The sequence below is a fragment of the Balearica regulorum genome, chromosome W, assembly GCF_011004875.1.
Source record: "Balearica regulorum gibbericeps isolate bBalReg1 chromosome W, bBalReg1.pri, whole genome shotgun sequence".
NCBI lineage: Eukaryota > Metazoa > Chordata > Aves > Gruiformes > Gruidae > Balearica > Balearica regulorum.
The window spans coordinates 8,558,545-8,579,202 of NC_046219.1; the positions used below are offsets into that span (position 1 = coordinate 8,558,545).

At 39.7% G+C, this 20,658-nt stretch overlaps 1 protein-coding gene and 1 long non-coding RNA gene across 2 annotated transcripts in view; one reads left to right on the plus strand and one right to left on the minus strand.

The window, feature by feature from the left end:
* Nucleotides 1-20,658, plus strand: part of LOC142599252 (uncharacterized) — a 404,930-nt gene that overhangs the window by 314,278 nt on the left and 69,994 nt on the right. The window lies entirely within an intron of this gene.
* LOC142599296 (E3 ubiquitin-protein ligase RNF180-like) overlaps nt 3,195-20,658 on the minus strand; it is a 55,308-nt gene continuing 37,844 nt past the window's right edge. Inside the window, 4 exon segments of the mRNA XM_075739168.1 lie at nt 3,195-3,199; nt 3,450-3,546; nt 3,548-3,576; nt 10,010-10,235. Of these exon segments, the coding sequence (XP_075595283.1) occupies nt 3,195-3,199; nt 3,450-3,546; nt 3,548-3,576; nt 10,010-10,235 (357 nt within the window).

The window sequence follows — 20,658 nt, forward strand, 5'->3', positions numbered from 1 at the left end:
ATAATGCAGTACTGTCTTACAAAGAGGCAGTTATTCTCACATTCAAAAACTGCATGTTTCCATCACTTTCTAAGCACTGTAATCATATCCCTTTTCACTCCAGTCACTCCACTCATGTCATCCACTCTGTTCTTCCTCCCGTTCTTTATATTTTGCCTTCTGCAACTCTAACCTCTTATTAGGCTGTTACCTTCCTAATTAAACAAAAATTAATCTAAAAGTAGCCTCTTTTTCCCTACTGCTCTCAGTGATATTAGGGTTTACATTTGCGAGGGCATCTATTACGGTGTCAGAAGTCTTTTGCTGCCAGTATGCTCAGCCATCTATGCCTGTGTCCTGGGTTCAGCTAGGATAGAGTTAGTTCTCACCAGAAGCTGAGATGGGACACAGCCAGGACAGGTGACCCAAACTAGCCAAAGGGAGTATTCCATACCATGTGACATCATGCTCAGTATAAAAGGGGGGCTAGTCGGGGAGGGGCGTCGCGGCTCTAGGATGTGTGGCTTGGGGACGGTCTGGCTTCAGGACGGGCCTGAGCGTGCGGTCTGAGTTCTATGGTCGTTGGGTGAGAAACTGCATTGTGTATCACCAGTTTTGTGTATTCGGTTAAGTACCGTTGTTATTTCCCTCTCCATTTGCTGTCCCAGTAAACTGTCCTTATCTCAACCCACGAGGTTTTGCCTTTGTCTTCCCATTCTCCTCCCCATCCCACTGGGGGAGGAGGGGGTGAGCAAGCCAGCGGCTGCGTGGTGCTCAGCTGCTGGCTGGGGCTAAACCACGACAGCCTGTAAAGTCCCTGGGAGGCTCCTGAGGCAGGGAACATAAGCAAAGTTAAGAATACCAAATATGGAACTTTAGATGGTGCCAAGCACAATTTAGATGCGAGCCTGAAAAAGCAGTCCAGGAAGAAAAGATTATAACTTGCATTTTGAAGCAACACAAACCCTGCAGTCACTTTTCAGATAAAAAGTCAGAGGAAAGAGACATGGCAGTGACACTTGTATTTAAGAAGGCAAAGACAAAGTTTCAGACAGCTATGTGATTCAGATTTCCTGTTAAATAGCTCTAAACATGTTCCCATTCAGTTTGGGACTTTTAGGCTATCCTTTGGAGACATGTAAATCTAGCATTCTGAATTACCTCTGTGGAATAACATGCCCAATTTTCAGGTAGCACAGTACTGAAGCTGTATGCCCTCTCTAGATCTTCCTTTTAGTTTTAATTATTTATGTTTTGTACAAAGTTCAGCATGGTAGGTTTTCACATTTATGAAAGACATAATTCAGATGACATTATAGCACATATATGAACTGTCACATACATAATGTAATGGATTACAATAAAACAATAAGCTCAGCATGAACATTAACTACATTAACTGCTGTTAGAGAAAGGAGATCCTCATTTTTGTTTTTCCTGCCAATAGCTTCCCCCATATATATTATATATATAATACCAAAGATGATCTACCAGTCCTCAAACTTTTCAAGTCTGCTCATTTTTGATGGCTATGAGCATTTCTTGTTATTTTCAGTATCAAATCATAACCTTGTGTGACACGGTTTTATAAGTGGAGGACGAGAACTTATCAAATTTGACCTGTGGAAAGGCCTGGGTAGACTCACAAAAGAATTATAAAAAGGATGTCCTGGTTTATTTTTTTCACATACTTTTAGAAGCAATCTATATTGTTCTTATAAACAGGAAAAATATATCTGCTAGCAAGACTCAGCACTATAGAAAGCAGCTATATAAATAAACATAGATGAGGCCTGGTGAAGAAAGGCCAGTAGGAAACATGGGTAAACAGTAAATCACACATTTCAGTGCTCTAACTTAAACATTTCTGTGGTTGTTAACTGAAAAACATTTAAGTGTTAAAGTAGCAACAAGAAGACTAAGCTTTCTTCATATAACAAACAGAAAAAAAAGCTAACCCCCCCACAGCTTTATTCCATTTCATACATATAAAACAAGCAATACAGAATAAAATCATAGAATCATAGAATGGTTAGGGCTGGAAGGGACCTCAAAGATCATCTAGTTCCAACCCCCTCTGCTGCGGGCAGGGACACCCTCCACTAGACCACGTTGCCCAAAGCCTCATCCAACCTGGTCTCAAACACTTTCAGGGATGGGGCCTCCACAACCTCTCTGGGCAACCTGTTCCAGTACCTCACCACCCTCACAGTAAAGAATTCCTTTCTAACATCTAATCTAAATCCACCCTCCTTCAGCTTGAACCCATTACCCTTTGTCCTGTCACTACACTCCCTGATAAACAGTCCCTCTCCAGCTTTCCTGTAGGCCCCCTTCAGATACTGGAAGGCTGCAATTAGATCTCCCCAGAGCCTTCTTTTCTCCAGGTTGCACAACCCCAACTCTCTCAGCCTGTCCTCATAGGAGAGGTGCTCCAGCCCTCTGATCAGCTTCGTGGCCCTCCCCTGGACTCGCTCCAACAGCTCCATGTCTCTCTTGTACTGGGGCCCCCAGAGCTGGACGCAGTATTCCAGGTGGGGTCTCACCAGAGCGGAGTAGAGGGGCAGGATCACCTCCCTCGACCTGCTGGTCACACCTCTTTTGATGCAGCCCAGGGCACGGTTGGCTTTCTGGGCTGCAAGCGCACACTGCTGGCTCATGTTGAGCTTCTCATCAACCAACACCCCCCCAAGTGCTTTTCCTCAGGGATGCTTTCAATCCATTCCTCGCCCAGCCTGTAGTCGTGCTTGGGATTGCCCTGACCCATGTGCAGGACCTTGCACTTGGCCTTCTTGAACTTCATGGGGTTCGCACGGGCCCACCTCTCCAGCCTGTCAAGGTCCCTCTGGATGGCATCCCTTCCCTCCAGCGTGTCGACCACACCACACGGTGTCATCAGCAAACTTGCTGAGGGTGCACTCGATCCCACTGTCCATGTTGCCAACAAAGATGTTAAACAGTGCCGGTCCCAGTACTGACCCCTGAGGAACGCCACTCGTCACCGTTCTCCACTTGGACATTGAGCCGTTGACCACAACAATAAAATATATGATATTATTCCAATTTTATTTATATGAATTCTTTTATAAAAAAGACTGAATCTGATTTTTTGGGGGAGAGGTCTTTATTGACCACACTCAGAACCGGTAAACTTTTTCCAGAGTAATTTTCTTTATTCCACTATGCAGACACAATTTTTTCCAAACTACATGCAATTATCCTGGTAATGAACACAAAATTAAAGATTTAAGAATAAATAAAAAAGTACACACAAATTGTCTTTTTACAGTTTGCAGTTTATCTTTAGATTCAAAGCACTGTGTATGAGTCACACAAGGAGAATTTAACTCAGCTCTACTTTAATAATCATCCATGTCTGATTTCCTATGGCATGGATTAGCTAGAAACTTATTTTCAAATACTGTACTCAAGACTGAGTGAAGTTTAGGGAAAAATTAAAAAAAACTTACCTTCAATAACTCTGAAGACTTTCTTGCAGCTTGGCAGAGGCCATTTTGCAGAACTTGATTTTTGAAAACTTTCTTTTAACTTCAAATATTCCATAGGGGAAAAAAGATTTGGTAGAGTTGTTTAATTCTACAATAACTAATGGAAAAGAATGTATACATCAATGCTGTAAATATAGCAATAATTTACATACATTTATACTACAAAATAAAAATGCCTTATCTATTGTGTAATCCTTTTTTTGATTATAACATCTCTTAAAGTGTTTTAAAATCACAGAAACACAAACATTTCCAGATATAGGAAGAACAAGTCCTAAACATGCTGTTTTGATTCTATTCCTCTGAAGTAAAGCATTTAGGAAAGATTACGTCAAATTCTAGCAAAATGAAGTACATAATAAATCAGGCTATTTAACTTACAAAACCATGATGACATCTATGAATAAAAATGAATCAAAATGAATGAATAAAAATCTATCAAACTGACTGTTCATGTTAGTTTTTAACACAGTCATTCAGTAACAGCCAGTAATGCAAGGAGAGGGGAAAAGTCTGAATAAAATTTCGAGATTTTTTTTAATGCTGTGGATTAACAAGAATTAAGAACACATTTGTAGAATGATTAATGATACATTGCAAGAGTTGACATAACTTCTTAATCTCAAGAAATCATTAACTCCTCAAGATATAATTTGGGGGAATATCTACATGGACTGCAACTCATAACTGTCAAAATTAACCTAACCATAGCGATACAACAATGGAAAACAGCTTAAAAATAACCATATTTTCCTACCACAGAAAATAAATGATATGCTGATAACAGAGTTGCCAAGCTAGTATTTAACAGGGAAAACTTCAAAAACCCCAGTTTTGGCCCTTCAAACCATCATGGCTCCAGATAAATACTAATAATAACAGCTGCTACCACAATTCCTTCTGTACCTTAAAAGAAAGAAAAGGCCCTTCACAGATCTTTGAAAAGGCTTATGTGTTATTACTTTACCTGGTTCATTGCAATTTTACATACTTTTTCAATAATAAATATTTTATGAAAGGGATTATTCTTATTCTAAAAATTGTCCTGTATTTCCCTATGTCAGAAAGCAGGTGGAACAAGGCTAGACAACATATGCAGAGTACAAAAATCCCCATATCCTTCTATCTCATTATGTGAGAACAGTGCTACTGCACCTATAAACCTCTGTCAGTGAAGGGAAAGAGGCCATTTTTTCTCCTAAATGTAAAAGGAACAAGCTGTGTATTTTTCACTAGTGGTTTTTAATTTTTATATAAGAGCTTTATATGCTACTGAACATATTTCGATTAAGTACTATTCAGATTTAGAGAAATAGCCTCTGATGAGACTCTGGTTGCTGCTCACAACATCAACTGAAGAGAATTTTAGTTTCCTTCTAGAGACCATACAAATTGATTCAGTTCTTTCAACGTTACTGTCCAAATTTAAACATTGAAACCTCTGGTGAGGCATCAAATTCCTGTTTTTCAGAAAAGGCAGTGGTGACAACTCTTACTGGCTTATAGAAGGTTGCTTGGTTAGGCTTTTAATGAAAGAACCTTTCAGGCTGACCAGACCACCTATCTTACTATATGTGACTCTTTCCCTGCCATGTGCTTGGAGCTCTCGTGCACAAACAGCACACTGAATCTGTGTTTCTCCAAAGTGGTGGATTTATTGTACATGAGTGTCAGATCTGACCCTTCTTGGAAACACTTAAGATAAATGAAACTTTATATGAATGGAAGTGTACAAGCCAATCCCTGGCTCATTCTTTCCCTTGATATGAGAGGCATTTAAAAGACAGAATTACTTGAAGTGTGTTGCTGTTCAAAATCTGTTGGTTTAGGTGTACCCTGGGCACTCTGTCATCTGACCAGACATGAGTTTATCCTGATGGGAGAAGGGCTTTTAAGAAAGCCTTTAAGAAAGATGGGAATGCATGGCAGACACCATCAGAGCAACATATCTGAACTGGAACTCACTCTCAAGGGAACCGGTGGAAAAGGCTCACTTGAAGGGTGCAACAGGCCAGAGGAAGTATCCTCGTGGGTCACATCTGGCTTCCTAGCTCTGGGTTAAGCACTCTTTTTCTTCATAATTGGTGGATAATTGACCTGTTAGCCTTCATCTTTTTTTGATGTGTTACATGCATCCTTATGTTGCAGTCATATTCAGTTTGCTAAATTGTACAAGCTAAAAACTAAACTTCTGAATATATCCTTAAATGGGGGGGGGGGTTTGAGATACCCAATGTAAAAAAAAAAAAGCAGTTATATGTAAGGAAAGCTGCAGAAAGTATCCAGAATAAATTAGTGAGGGAAATAAGACATCCAGACTGTAGGATTAGAGAAATATGTAAAGAATGCTAGCAATTCTGCTTCATTGGCTGCACAAACCTATAACAGCAGTGACTTTAGCATAACCTTTAAAAGGCTTAATAAATCTCCTGAGTAAAAAAAATATTTACCACCCTTTACATTGGTCTAGCACGATCCATCTTCCCTAATGTGTTGATTTTATTACTTTCTCTAAGGATATGATATCATCATCAATATTTCTGGGTTGATTTAAAAGCTGCTCAACACGTTATGCATTGGGAAATTGCAAAATATTTTTCTTAACATATGTATAATAAAATAAAGTGAATTTAGTGTATTTATTTTCAAATATATTGCTAAGTCAAACATATATTGCTATATATTGAATAGCAATATTGAAAAATCTGCTGTAAGGCCATATGGATGTCGTGGTTTTACCCCAACCGGCAGCTGAGCACCACGCAGCCGCTCGTTCACTCCCCCCCATCGGGAGATAAAGACAGTTTAATAGGTAAAGCAAAAGCCACGTGCACAAGCAAAGCAAGACAAGGAATTCATTCACCCCTTCCCATGGGCAGGCAGATGTTCAGCCATCTCCAGGAAAGCAGGGCTCCATCACACGTAACGGTTAATTGGGAAGACAAATACCATCACTCCGAATGCCCCCCCCCTCCCCCAAGCTCCTCATAAGCTGAGCATGATGTCATATGGTATGGAATATCCCTTTGGTCAGTTTGGGTCAGCTGTCCTGTCTGTGTCTCCTCCCAACTTCTTGTTCACCCCCAGCCATCCCGCTGGCAGGGCAGTGCGAGAAGCAGAAAAGGCCTTGGCTCTGTGTAAGCACTGCTCAACAGTAGGTCCATAGAACAAAAACACCTCTGTATTATCAACACTGTTTCCAGCACAAATCCAAAACATAGCCCCATACTAGCTACTATGAAGAAAATTAACCCTCTCAGCTGAAACCAGGACAATGGATTTCTCTCATCTGAAGTTGTTTATCTCATATACTCTCATGGCTTTCTATTTATAGTAGACTCTGTTTACATATTTATAACACTGTATTTACACTTTAGCTACACAAAAACATTTCCTCAATAAAACTACATACCTTTGTAATATTTTCACAGAATGGGTTAGGTTGGAAGGGACCTTTTGAGATCAACTAGTCCAACATCCCTGCTCAAGCAGGGTCAGCTACAGTAGTTTGTCCAGGACCATGTCCAGTCACATTTTTAGTATCTCCACAGATGGAGACTCCCCAATGTCTCTGGGCAACCTATTCCAGTCCTCTGGTACCCTCACAGCAAAAAAGTGTTTGCCTGTGTTCAGATGAAATTTCATGTGTTTCACTTTGTACCCATTGTCTCTTGTCCTGTCAGTGGACACCACTGAGAAGAGTCTGACTCCCTCTTCTTCATTCCTTCCCATCAGGTATTTATTCACATTGTACATTAAGTATGCAAAGGCTACAAAAAATCCTGGTAATCTTTCACTTAAATGACAGTATTTTAAAGGTGTTGTAAAGGTTTGTAAATACATTTTAGTAAGCATCCATATTCTCTCTTTGTGCTCTTCCAGCAATTACAGCAGGGTTACAACATGGGTAAGGTGGTGGATAAGGGAAGAGTGACAGACGTCATCTACCTGGGATTGTGCAAAGCATTTGACACTGTGCTTGTTTCTAAATTGGAGACACATGCATTCGATGGATGGACCACTCGATGGATAAGGAATTGGCTAGACAGTCGCACTCAAAGAGTTGTGGTCAATGGCTCAATGTCCAAGTGGAGAACCCTGACGAGTGGTGTTCCTCAGGGGTTGGTACTGGGACCGGCACTGTTCAACATCTTTGTTGGCAACATGGACAGTGGGATCGAGCGCACCCTCAGCAAGTTTGCCGACGACACCAAGCTGTGTGGTGTGGTCGACACGCTGGAGGGAAGGGATGCCATCCAGAGGGACCTTGACAGGCTGGAGAGGTGGGCCCGTGCGAACCCCATGAAGTTCAACAAGGCCAAGTGCAAGGTCCTGCACGTGGGTCGGTGCAATCCCAAGCACGACTATAGGCTGGGCGAGGAATGGATTGAAAGCATCCCTGAGGAGAAGCACTTGGGGGGGTGTTGGTTGATGAGAAGCTCAACATGAGCCAGCAGTGTGCGCTTGCAGCCCAGAAAGCCAACCGTGCCCTGGGCTGCATCAAAATAAGTGTGACCAGCAGGTCAAGGGAGGTGATCCTGCCCCTCTACTCCGATCTGGTGAGACCCCACCTGGAGTACTGCATCCAGCTCTGGGGTCCCCAGTACAGGAGAGACATCGAGCTGTTGGAGCGAGTCCAGAGGAGGGCCACAAAGTTCATAAGAGGGCTGGAGCACCTCTCCTATGAGGACAGGCTGAGAGAGTTGGGGTTGTTCAGCCTGGAGAAGAGAAGGCTCTGGGGAGATCTAATTGTGGCCTTCCGGTACCTGAAGGGGGCCTACAGGAAAGATGGTCAGGGATTGTTTATCAGGGAGTGTAGTGACAGGACAAGGGGTAATGGGTTCAAGCTGAAGGAGGGTGGATTTAGATTAGATGTTAGGAAGAAATTCTTTACTGTGAGGGAGGTGAGGCACTGGAACAGGTTGCCCAGAGAGGTTGTGGAGGCCCCATCCCTGAAAGTGTTTGAGACCAGGTTGGATGAGGCTTTGGGCAATGTGGTCTAGTGGAGGGTGTCCCTGTCCATGGCATGGGGGTTGGACCTAGATGATCTTTAAGGTCTCTTCCAACCTAAACTATTCTATGATGATTCTATGACAATCATGATTCTATTTTACTGCAGCAACTCTGTTAAATAACTTTTCCTTTTTTAAATAGCCCTACAACAACTAAAAGCAATTCTTTATTGGTAAAACGCACTTCATCTGTACATCAAATCCAAAGGAGCATCAAACATTAAGCAAATCAAATAAGAACAGCTTGAAGCCTCTATATACCAACCAGGCAGGATTCTGAGAGTGTTCAGCCTTCAGCTTTTTGTCCGTTTTCTCTGCTGCAGTGCTGACATAGTCCCTATCCCTGGCCACCAGCAAGTCCCCATTGAACCATCCTGGGGCAACTAGTTTGCCTGAAAAATGCCTCCTTCCCGCCCAAATGAGTTCTTATTTAGTCCAGTCAGTACCTCAAACTGATCTGCCATCAAATTATATAAAGTTGTACCTGTGCATTGGAAGAGGCTGCGCACAACCAGAAAGAGAAGCTGAGCAGCTCTGCTAATCAGTGTGAAATCATACTTTAATCTGCATCCCCAGCCTGTCATCATCACTGCACTCCCAGTTCAAACAGGATGACTGCATGATCTCTGCAGCATGCAAAAATAAACAAGCATTCCTGTATGACTGTCATTTTCATTATTTTGTGACCTGTCTATGTACAGTTTTAAGTGCTATAAAGGGCCTAGCTCCAGATATCATAGTGGAATTTTATCCATGGTGCTTGAATTTACCTTTTTGAACTCCAGGCATAAAAGACTGACTCATGTTGCTCCAGGTATTCCATCTACAGCACTACTTACCCTCTCTTATCCTTATACCCTTTCTGACATCAAACACCACTTACCCACCATGTTTTCCTACTGGTAAAAGTCAGGAACACTAGAGATGATGATATAAGAGGCCAGGAAAGGAGAATTTTAAAACAAGATTAGTTAATAGAATTCTATAGTTCTGGCAGCCTTTATTTTCACTTGTAGTTAAATTAAAGTAATTAAAAAGAAAGAACATTATTTTTTTTGTCATTAAGTTAGTAATTTTTAAAATGCTTTTGTGGCAAGATATTTTGAGAAAATGTTTATAATGTTTAGAGTTTGTGATTATTTAGCAAGAGGAAACCAAAGAAATGCCAAATATCAGAACCTCAATTAAAAAAAAAAATCACAAATTTTTAAAATATGCATCCAGAATAGTTTCTTGCCACTTAAGAAAGCCTGCATGGAATAGTCTTAGGAAGAGTTAAAGGCAAAGAAAACCTCACAATGGATAACATGACCAAATTTTGCTCTGCATGGATTTTGGATGTACCCCATTGCATATTATTACTTCTTTTTAGAAGAGACTATTTTTATTACTATATTTGGTTAGCAGGGTTTTATTATCCTTTTAATGACATATTTATTCAGACCAGAAATACAGGAAGGAAAAGCTACAAATATTTTTCTGTACTCTAAAAACAGTACATTTTTATACCTGTTTGGAAAAAGACTCTGGCAATTATAGTTCGACACAGTGGACATGGAGTGCTGGCTGGATTGTCTTTGGCAAGCATCCTTAAGCAAGGTTCACAAAAGACGTGGTGGCATGGATAGCACATGTAAGGATTGAAATAAACATCCAGGCACACTGCACAGAGATAGCTTTCTTTATCTCCTCTGAGTTCATGCTCATCATCTGTTTGCAGGTTATCATTTGCAGTCTGCAAGAAGAAAAAGGAAAAGAAAACATCTCTTCACAGCTCAGCTCATAACTATTTTGGATAAACCAATTGGCAGGAAGATGACTTTAAATAATGCCTAAGAAGTCAGTACACATATGTGATATCCTTAATTTTTAATATAGGTTACTTTTAATGAGATGATGTAACATACAGATAAGACAGGAATGTCACAACAAGCATTCTGTGGGAAAGGAGAACGAAAATTATATGAGAGAGTAAAAGAAGGAAATAACACAACCAAAAAGACTGACTAAAAATGTACTATGGTCAGATTTCTTCTTTTAAAACAAATTTTAACAATTTATTTGTAACTTTATTATCAAAATAACTGGCTACTTTCCCAAGAAAGGCAAACCAAAACAAAAATCCCTAAAAATAACCTGTGCATTGTTCTGCCTTTGAAAGGTGATTTGTGAAGGGCATGTTTCAGCAAGAATAATGATGCACAGTTTGAAACAAGCCTGTCGTGGTTTAACCCCAGCCGACAACTAAGCAGCACACAGCCGCTTGCTCACTCCTCCCCTTGTCGGGATGGGGGAGAGAATTGGAAAAGTTAAAGTGAGAAAATTCATGGGCTGAGATAAAGACAGTTTAATAGGTAAAGCAAAAGCTGCACACACAAGCAAAGCAAAATAAGGAATTCATTCACTGCTTCCCATCAGCAGGCAGGTGTTCAGCCATCTCCAGGAAAGCAGGGCTCCATCACACGTAACAGTTACTTGGGAAGACAAATGCCATCACTCCAAATGTCCCCCTCTTTCTTACTTCTTCTTCCCCTAGCTTTATATGCAGAGCATGACATCATATGGTATGGAATATCCCTTTGGTCAGCTGTCCCGGCTGTGTCCCCTTCCAGCTTCTTGTGCACCCCCAGCCTACTCACTGGCAGGGTGATGTGAGAAGCAGAAAAGTCCTTGACACTGTGTAAAGCACTGCTCAGCAATAACAAAAACAACCCTGTGTTATCAACACAGTTTTCAGCACAAATCCAAAACATCGCCCCATACTAGCTACTATGAAGAAAATTAACTCTATCCCAGACAAAACCAGCACAAAGCCACAACTTTATTACTACAATGCAGAATCGTAATGTAGAAAGTCTAGGAACTCCTAACATTTTTGGCAAGTGCTTTTTTTTTGCCAGCACGTATGTTCTCAATTTCCATGTGTTATATTTTTAGGGAGATATAGTTGGACTTCCCATATGGTGTATATGCCATATGAGCATAAGAACTTCTGTATATTGCCAGGTTCCTGCTTTGCTCTTTTATGATGACTAAACCTTTCCTTGTAATCTGAAGATTTTATACTAATAGCATGCAGGGGTTTTGGCTTAAGGGAATTTTTTTTTTTCATCTCTATGGGAGCCACACAAGAGACACTTTGCTCTAGCTCCTCTATCCATACTCTGTTTCACAGCTAACAGAACCCAACATAGCCCAATATCTGAGACCCACCAAGAAAGAGCCAAGACAGAGGAGGGTGTCAGACACTGCTGAGTGTCAAATCTCTTCTCTTATGCCTCTTGTTCTAAACTCCCAGCCTTAGCGTTACACTTTCCAGAATACCAGGTGCCAAAAGGGCTTATAAATTCTGGCCTGCTGTGACACCAATGCATGGAGACAGCTCAGGTTTAGCACTGTGTCCAAACATAAGTTCTTGTGCAACCCTGAGCGTCGATTCCTATGTGGCTCTTGTAGCACTTAGCACTTATTACTCCAGCTTGATTTTCTCCATGCCAGATTTGAGATGAGTCCAGTGTGTACTGAAATTTACTGCAGAGGCAACTAGGCTGTACTGACATGCAGCTAGTGTAGGTCTGGCTGGGACTAGCTTCTAAAGAAGCTAGTGCCAGCCAGTAATAGCTGGGACTATTACTTCTAGCTCCATGATATAGGAAAGAGTGTTAGAGCAGCACTGGATTACAACTAATTGGTAATACTATTTAACCCAGACTGTCTCTATGCTTACAGCACAAACAACCCACATCAGAACAGAATGGCAAAAAGTAATTGAGAGTTGACTACAGCTAAGTAATTTTAGAATGAAGAAAGACTCATAACATGGTTTCTTTGACAAAAATTAGAAAATAATTTGTCACAGAAAGTGAGGAAAGTAGTCTGAACTTAATACATGACAGAGATTATTTCAGCAGAAATTAGGAAACACTAATACATTGTGACAATAACACACACACCCCCCCCTCAACTCAGCCATGTAAGGACAAAATCATAATTAAAAGCTAGCATGAAACCAAAAGATAGGGAATGGGGAAGCAAGCTTTTGCTGACTGATTTTGATAAACACTGATCAGAAAGGAACTATATAATGTGTAAAGAGGAGCTGCCTGTCTCATTGGCTGCAAGTTAAAGATCTTGCATGAGCAATTAAGCAAATGAGGGACCTAGAGGCAAAATGGCTGAATATTCAAGGGTAATGGTTGGTTCTGAGGTAGGTTTGTAATCAGGGTAAGATGAACAGACAGAAGAATCTGAGAGTCAATTGCAATTAGAAAGCAGATCAAAACTATTCTAATGTTCAAACTAGACTCTAGTTAAGATTAATTAATTAATGTCTTTTCTACAGCTTTGTGCCCCTTCTCAAAACATCTATCTATGCATCATTTAGTACCACAAAGCTAAAATCAGAGCAATTTCCTTATGCAAGAAGCTAATGCAAAATAATTTAAACAGGCATTATTTTTTGTTTGCAATTAAGCAGTGCCTAAATGTTCCAGCTAGAGCCAGAGCTTTGGTGTTTGAGAGCTTTACAAGCATAAACCAGAATGTCATTCTTTTAGAATTACAGCATAGACAAAATTGTAGACATCGAGGACAATGATGGGCGTAAAAGATTGCCAAATACTAACAGGAAAACCTTGAAAGCAAAACAATACTATTACTCCTAAATGAAAGAAAGGTAAGAGCCCTCAAAAGTTTCCCAAGTCACTTGGGAACTGCTAATACTGACTGTATCACCTGACTGTAATCACTGATATTTCACTGGGTGGATGTCAGAAGGATGTTAACAAAAAAAAAAAAAAGAAGAAAAAAGAGAGGAACAAAGGATCAACTTCTGCTTGAAAAGCCTATAAAGAATGTTAGCTAACATAAGGAGTCTAACACAGTTTGGCTGGACTACATGAAAGTATTTGATTTAGTCCCACGTTCAGAGAGAACACATGCACCAATGAATAACATGACATTTAATGTAAGATTTACTTATAAGTATGTGAAAGACCTAGAACTAGTGGATGCAGACACTAACAAAAGATCCTAAATGTATGTTCCCAGTAAAAGGAAGTTCAGAGTAAAATCTGGAAGCATGATCAGAACAGTCATAAAACTAAATAAAACACACAAAACATTTACCCCAAGATGCCAAACTACAAAAAAACCTTGCAAAACTCTTCATTTTAAACTGACCAATTTAGAAAGCTTTGTAAGCTCAAAAATGTCCACAGTTAAAGGGAATGATTACTGAGAAAAAAAATCAATTGTATACTTCACGAGATTATTTTGCAGAAGTAACTGCCTGAAATAAAACTGGGAAAAAATACATAAAACTTTACTTCATAGAAATATTAATTCAGCAAAGATTAATGATCAAAGGTGGAATTTTTTAAAAGGCTTTGAAGTTAAGTAAATGCTTTCCATATATTTCACTTTTTAAACAGAAGAATTAAAGCCTAAAGATACTTGTGTATGCTTCACCAATGCAGATAACTCCAAGTTAATCAGTAGTTGACTTATTAGTGCATAATAACTGTGCCAATAAATTGCCCTGAAATGATTGCAGAAGAATATAAATGCCTCATAGGGCTACATTCTCTAACCCTTCTACTAACCAAGAGTTGAAACAGAAGAATGCCATGGACTCTTCTTTCCCATCTAAATGAAATTAGTGTGAAAGTAGAATTATGGATAAGCCATAAAGCATGGACATGCCATTTTCAGGGGAGTGCTTTACAGTGTTGTGGTACCAAGAATGATAAATAATCTGTATATTCTGGGATGGGATGTGCTAAGGAGCATAGTGCTGTGCAGTATGGAGGACTAGAGGAACACTTAGCAGTGTGAGGTGCTGGCCGGAGTCATAACGCGCACTGTGAAATGACTGGGCATTAAATAGCATGAGAGGGTGCAGAAAATTGTGTAAGAGTGATAGAGAGCCCTGTGGAACAGAGACTGGGGAAGCAAGACAGATGCATTATTAGTGTGTGGCCAAACAAATACATCCAAAAGTTCCCTTAAAATGAGAAATGCTCTTGATGCTTGCCATAAAACTGTGGAGATTCCATTCTAGACTGCATTTGTAATATGAGTGATTACATGCTCCACTGGACAATGATAATCTTTTTCAATAATTCTTTACCAAAAGATACTGACATATGTGGTGATCAGAATATATATTCTGTTAGATGCTACTTAGGCTGGTTAGGAGGGGAAAAATATCTTTCTGTCCTTGTACACTTAATGTAAAGGTGGATAAAAATGTAGTCTCTTTGCAGAGGCAACTTCTTCACTGCTCTCTTACATGAGCAGTACCTCAAAAGGGGAGCAGTGGTGTGGGAGGCTCAAGAATACATAAAGCCACATTTTCACTCCTACAAACCAGAAGGCAGATCTGATTTGCTGCACATTTGCACGCCTCACATTTTGAAAGAGAGCAGTATGCATATTCTCCCTTGTTCTCTTGGAAGCTGCCTCCTGGTAGTCTGTTCCAAGCTATTCGTAAGCTGGACATAAATAATCTACAATGATTTGCAGCTCTAAAATAGACTTTAAGCCTTCAGTTACACTATATAATTAGAACCACACACCCCAGGTCAGAAAATGTTTGAAAGAATGAATATAGATCCTATTTTATGCAGAAATGGATCAAGAAGAAATAAATACTTCTTGGTTGCTGCTGGAAAAAAAAATAAATCAGTGGTTTTAGCCTGATTTCCTACAGAAATGCAGTTTATGAGTGCCATGTCTATCCATCTGTCAGGTGGTCATACAACAGCTTTTGAACCCATTAGTCAATTATAACCAAATCTCACAGAAGGCTTGAGACCTCAGGTATATTTGCTTCCTGAAAATTTCATTAAAATTGACAGCTAGATTGAGTAGGGAGACTGAAATGAGTTCCATCACTATGGGAAAGTCTGTAGGTGCTTTGTTGCTTTGAACAGAATTGATCTAGCCTATTTTCTGCAGACTAAACTGATGACTTTTTATGGAGTTTCAAAAGCAAACTCAGAAAACAAACTCAAGTCCAATTTTAAAATGTAGGAAAAAACCCTATCAAAAATCTTTACTAGCTAAACTAGCAGTTCTTCCAAATCAGGTGACATGGTTTAGTCCCAGCTGGCAGCTGAGCACCATGCAGCCGCTCACTCACCCCTCCCCTGGTGGGATGGGGAGGAGAATGGGAAAGACAAAGGCAAAACCTCATGGGTTGGGATAAGGACAGTTTACTGGGACAGCAAAGGGAGAGGGAAATAACAACAGTACTGATAACGGAATATACACAACGAGGGATAACACAAGGCAATTTACCGATCCAATGACCAACCGGACACTCAACCCACTCTCAGCCCGTCCCAGAGCCGCACCAAACCCGCCCCTCCCCAACTAGCCTGCTTTTATGGTGAGCATGATGTCACATGGTATGGAATAGCCCTCTGATCAGCTTGGCTCACCTGTCCTGGCTCCTTGTGAAAATTAACTCTATCCTAGCCAGAACCAGGACATCAGGCCATTGGGGTTTGTATGCCTTTGAGCACTCTGTCTTGGTTGACTGGTATAATGAATGCAAAAGGGCATCTTTTCAGGCTTCTGGCAAACCTAAGCTTGAAACATATAAATCATAATAGGGCAGAGGTGCCAATGCCCATAGCTTAAATATCTGTACAAATCAATAATTCACTCTGAACTATCTGCACTCTAAATTTCTCCCCATACAACATTTCAGAAATATCCAAAGGCAAGCCAAAAACTTCAAAGCAGAACAAAGCAGCCTAAGCTGGTTTAACCCCAGCCAGTAAATAAGCACCACACAGCATCTTGCTCACCCCCCTCCTCAAGGGCATGGGGAGGAGAATGGAAAAAAAAAAACCCTAAACCCAAAAACCCCACCAAAAACTCGTGGGTTGAGATAAAGACAGTTTAATAGGATAACAAAGGAAGAGAATAATAACAATAACAATTGCAATAATATATAAAACCAGTGATGCATGAATGCAATTGCTCACCACATGCAGAAGGGAAAAAAAACCCTGATGCCCAATCTGTGTCTGAGCAGTGATTCTGCCTCCCAGCTAGCTTCTCCAGTTATATATGGAGCACGACATTATATGGTAGGGAATATCCCTTTGGCCAGTCTGGGTCAGCTGTCCTGGCTATGCTCTCCCAGCTTCTTGTGCACTTGGCGGGGCATGAGAAGCTGAAAAGTCCTTGACTTAGTGTAGACACTACAACTACCTAGCAACAACTAAAACCATCAGTGTGTTATCCATATTATTTTCATACTAAATCCAAAACACAGCACTATACCAGCTACTAGAAAGAAAATTAACTCTATCTCAGCTGAAACCAGGACAGCAGCTCTCTGGAGCTACCTACTGCCAGGAGTCACGTCCTCCCTTCAGACTCTCTCTTCTGCATTTTGGTTGGATAAATTTCTCAAGGGGAAACAACTGAAGGTAATTTTCTTCAGAGAGAACTTTTTTTTAAAGATAACAGTGGGTTGGTTTTGTTTTATTTTGTGTCATTTAGAAGTAGCTTTAGGCAATGGAGTTGTTCATCTTGTGTGATAAAGTGCTTTGCAGACCATGGCTTCTAAGGCAACTAATGATAGGATACCTATACTTTTTGTATATGAGGCTCTAAAGAGACAATAATAAATGAATAGAATAAGCAATGAAAGTGAAAATCAGAATATTCTCAACAGATATTTGCACTCTAATCTCTATTTAGCTTCTTCCATGTTCCAGAGAAAATAAATTGCCTATCTTCCTGCTTCTCAGAGAAGATATGCTCCTTAACACTCTAATTCCCTTTCCCTTTCTATTTGAGTTATCAAAGGTTGTTCTGAGGTCAAGTTTATTCATGAAGACTACTACTTTTCAGACTTGAAAAGACTTTTTGACCCTCCAAACTTTGTTTTTTCCATACTCTAGCAGTTTGCCTAATCAAATATGCTTTATTTGATTTGTCTAATCAAATATATGTAACACATACTAACTTCTCTCTATCAATCTTTAATTGTTTCTATCTTTAGGTAATGATGGCTACAATAGTATTACTACAATCTTTTCTTAATCCTGAATGATGTCATAATGAACAACACAGGCAAGTTAAATTTCTTTAGTTAAAGTTCACTGAATTATTATGCATAAGCCATAGCTGAGAAAATTAAGTATCAGGTTTTTAATGTTTAGTGTATCCAAACATTATACATGCTACAAACAGAGCCAGGTCAATAACTAGGTTTTCACTGAGTTTATCATACTCCTGCCTTTGATAATTATCCAGTCTATTATTTTAGTATCTGAGCACTTCACCAGCACAACTCATCACAGCTTGTCTGGTTAGCTGAATTTATTTTCTCTAATATGCATTAACATTTTTTGTACTTGCCTACTGTGACTTTGTACTATTGCCAACCTACTCAGCTATGATAAACTTGTGAAGTTCTGCACAGTGCTGTTTGGACTTGACTAGGTGACTGCCTTTGCACAAATCACTGGTGAGTCATTAGAAGTTCCAAGTCTGTTAGCCACAAATTAAAATGCATGTGGAAAAATAGGATAGCTTACAGAAAAGATACTGGAGATTAAGAAAGTAAGCCAATAGCCGGGAGATGCTCATAGAGAGCAAATGATGCTTGTTAGTTACAAACCCTAACATGTGAGCTGGCACTAGTACTGTTTTCTTTTATTCAGGTGCAGTAAGACAGTTAGGAGGGAGGATCAAAGGTGCTGACAGGGCTGTGCATAGTCAACAACTCTTTGAGAAATGCTCTGAGTTCATTACTCTTCTTAACAGTTGAAAGATGTTATATTGTGCACCCTGAAATATAAATATATTTTATCATATGCTGGCCTGGAAAATTTAGCTTGAAGATATTGTTGAAGCATAAAGAAGGAGATAGGAAGGGAGACAATTTTTTTGGTCACAGATGGAAACACTTAGGATATGAACTAGGAGCTGAGCAACTGATATGCATGGACACAGGGCCTTGCTTAAGCGTTTACAAACACCATCTGGAGCAGCTGTACTGGAAACTATTCCTTATGATCAGTAAGCAAGAAATCAAGTGTCCAGAGCCAAGGAATTATGCATTTCATTTAACCCATGTGATGTTGCCCCTTTGATGAGGCCATTCACATCATCAGCAGAGCAGAGGCCTCACCAATGGAAGATGTAGGGAAATGACAACTCTGTCAATTCTATGGAACCTTGTAAGACCAAAAAAATCTTTGAGTATTGAATGCCAGGATGCCTTCATACCCACAGAGTAAATGTGCATATAGAAAACCATTTGAATAATATAGCTTGTGCTTGCCCAAAAGGAATTTCTTCTCTTATTGCCTACACAGGTTGCTTTTAAAGGCTCTCCTGAAATTCTGTACATGTTCTCTTCTAGAATAACATACCTAAGTTTGAACATCTACAATTTAAAATTGACATTGAAAACCAGAGAGGGCACAACAAAAACATATAAAAGCCTAAAATACATCCTACAACAGAAGGCAAAGGAATTTAATCAACTTGATTTTTTAAAATCTACAATAAAAAGGAATAATAAGATGCCACATCTTACAGATGCAATTAACACTTCAAATTGAAAATAAGCCACAAATTTGAAGTGAGAACAATAACATCTTAAATGGATTATCAATGTGATAAACTCTCCACCACTTACAGGCTACATTTGCAGGCTATTTTTTCCAAAATAGCTAATCTCATGTTTATAAATTAATGCAGTAGGTATAAGACACTGAGTGCAAAGCCTACAGGAGGCTATTTATCAGTGGATAACTACTACAGCCCAGCTGCAGGCAGAAGTTAACTAAGAGATGGTGCTAGCACCGAAATGGCTGTATTAATTCAGCACTCTACCGAACATCAAGCCCATTGTCATACATGAGCACTTCACTAGAATCTAAGTAGGTTCAGCCTGCATTTTTCTTCTCTGGAGAAGCAGTTATCTTCAAAAAATATCAAGGTGATCTGACAATATCTGACTTTCATAGACCTAAATATATTAGAAAAACCAAAAAAAACGCATGACTTTTACTTACTTACCCAGAGTGAAATTAAAGTTTTACAGGGTATGTTTATTTAGTCTGATTGTTCAAGGAACCATGTCCTTTTTGCAGACTTCATTAAGTTTTACTCTTCCTACAAAAGTAATTAAGAAAGATTATTAAGAGCATTTTTTAAACTTCAGGTTAGAGATTCATTGAGAGTTACAGAACTATAGTAACCTCAGTAAGCTGTTAATGACAAACATTGTTTAATATTAGTTAAATGAATCATTAATATGATTTCTTTAAAGTAAAAGAACAATTTGAGGAAATGACTGGAGTACTTTAAGAAAAATAAATTTATAAAATAGCTTGATGCATGGAAAGTTAACCAATTTGTCTCACTGAACTATTTTTACTTCAGCAGATCTTTAATATTATTTATGTCAGGAGATAAAGGCTTATTTTGTGGAAAAGGTGAAAAACAAACCCACAAAAACAGGTAAAGGAGAGGAAAACAATCTAGTATCCTCTAGATACTATGAGGACAGTCTGAGAGAGTTGGGGTTGTTCACCCTGAAGGAGAGAAGGCTCTGGGGAGACCTTATGGCAGACTTCCAGTACTTGAAGTGGGCTACAAGAAATCTGGAGAGGGACTGTTTACAAGGGCAAGTAGTGATAGGAGAAGGGGTGATGGTTTTAATCTAAAAGAGAGTAGATATTATTAGATATTAGGAAAAAAATTCTTTACTGTGAGGGTGGTGAGGCACTGGAACAGGTTGCCCAGAGAAGTTGTGGAGGCCCCCTCCCTGGAAGTGTTCAAGGCCAGGTTGGATGAGGCTTTGGGCACCCTGGTCTCGTGGAGGGTGTCCCTGCCCACTCCAGGGGGGTGGACCTAGATGATCTTTGAGGTCCCTTCCAACCGAAACCATTCTATGATTCTATGATGCTATATTCAACAGATGCCCAGCTGAAGGATCAAGGTTAGGCATACCATAATGCACATCCAGGTAAATGCAGACAGAGGCACAGTTAATTTATCTGGATTAAATTCTTCTTTCAAGTCATAGTTGTAATGGTTCTTACCTAAATTCTATTCTATCTGAAAAATAAAAGGAAGAACTCTCTCACTTCTGTCCCGGCCTGTGTTGGAAATGTGTA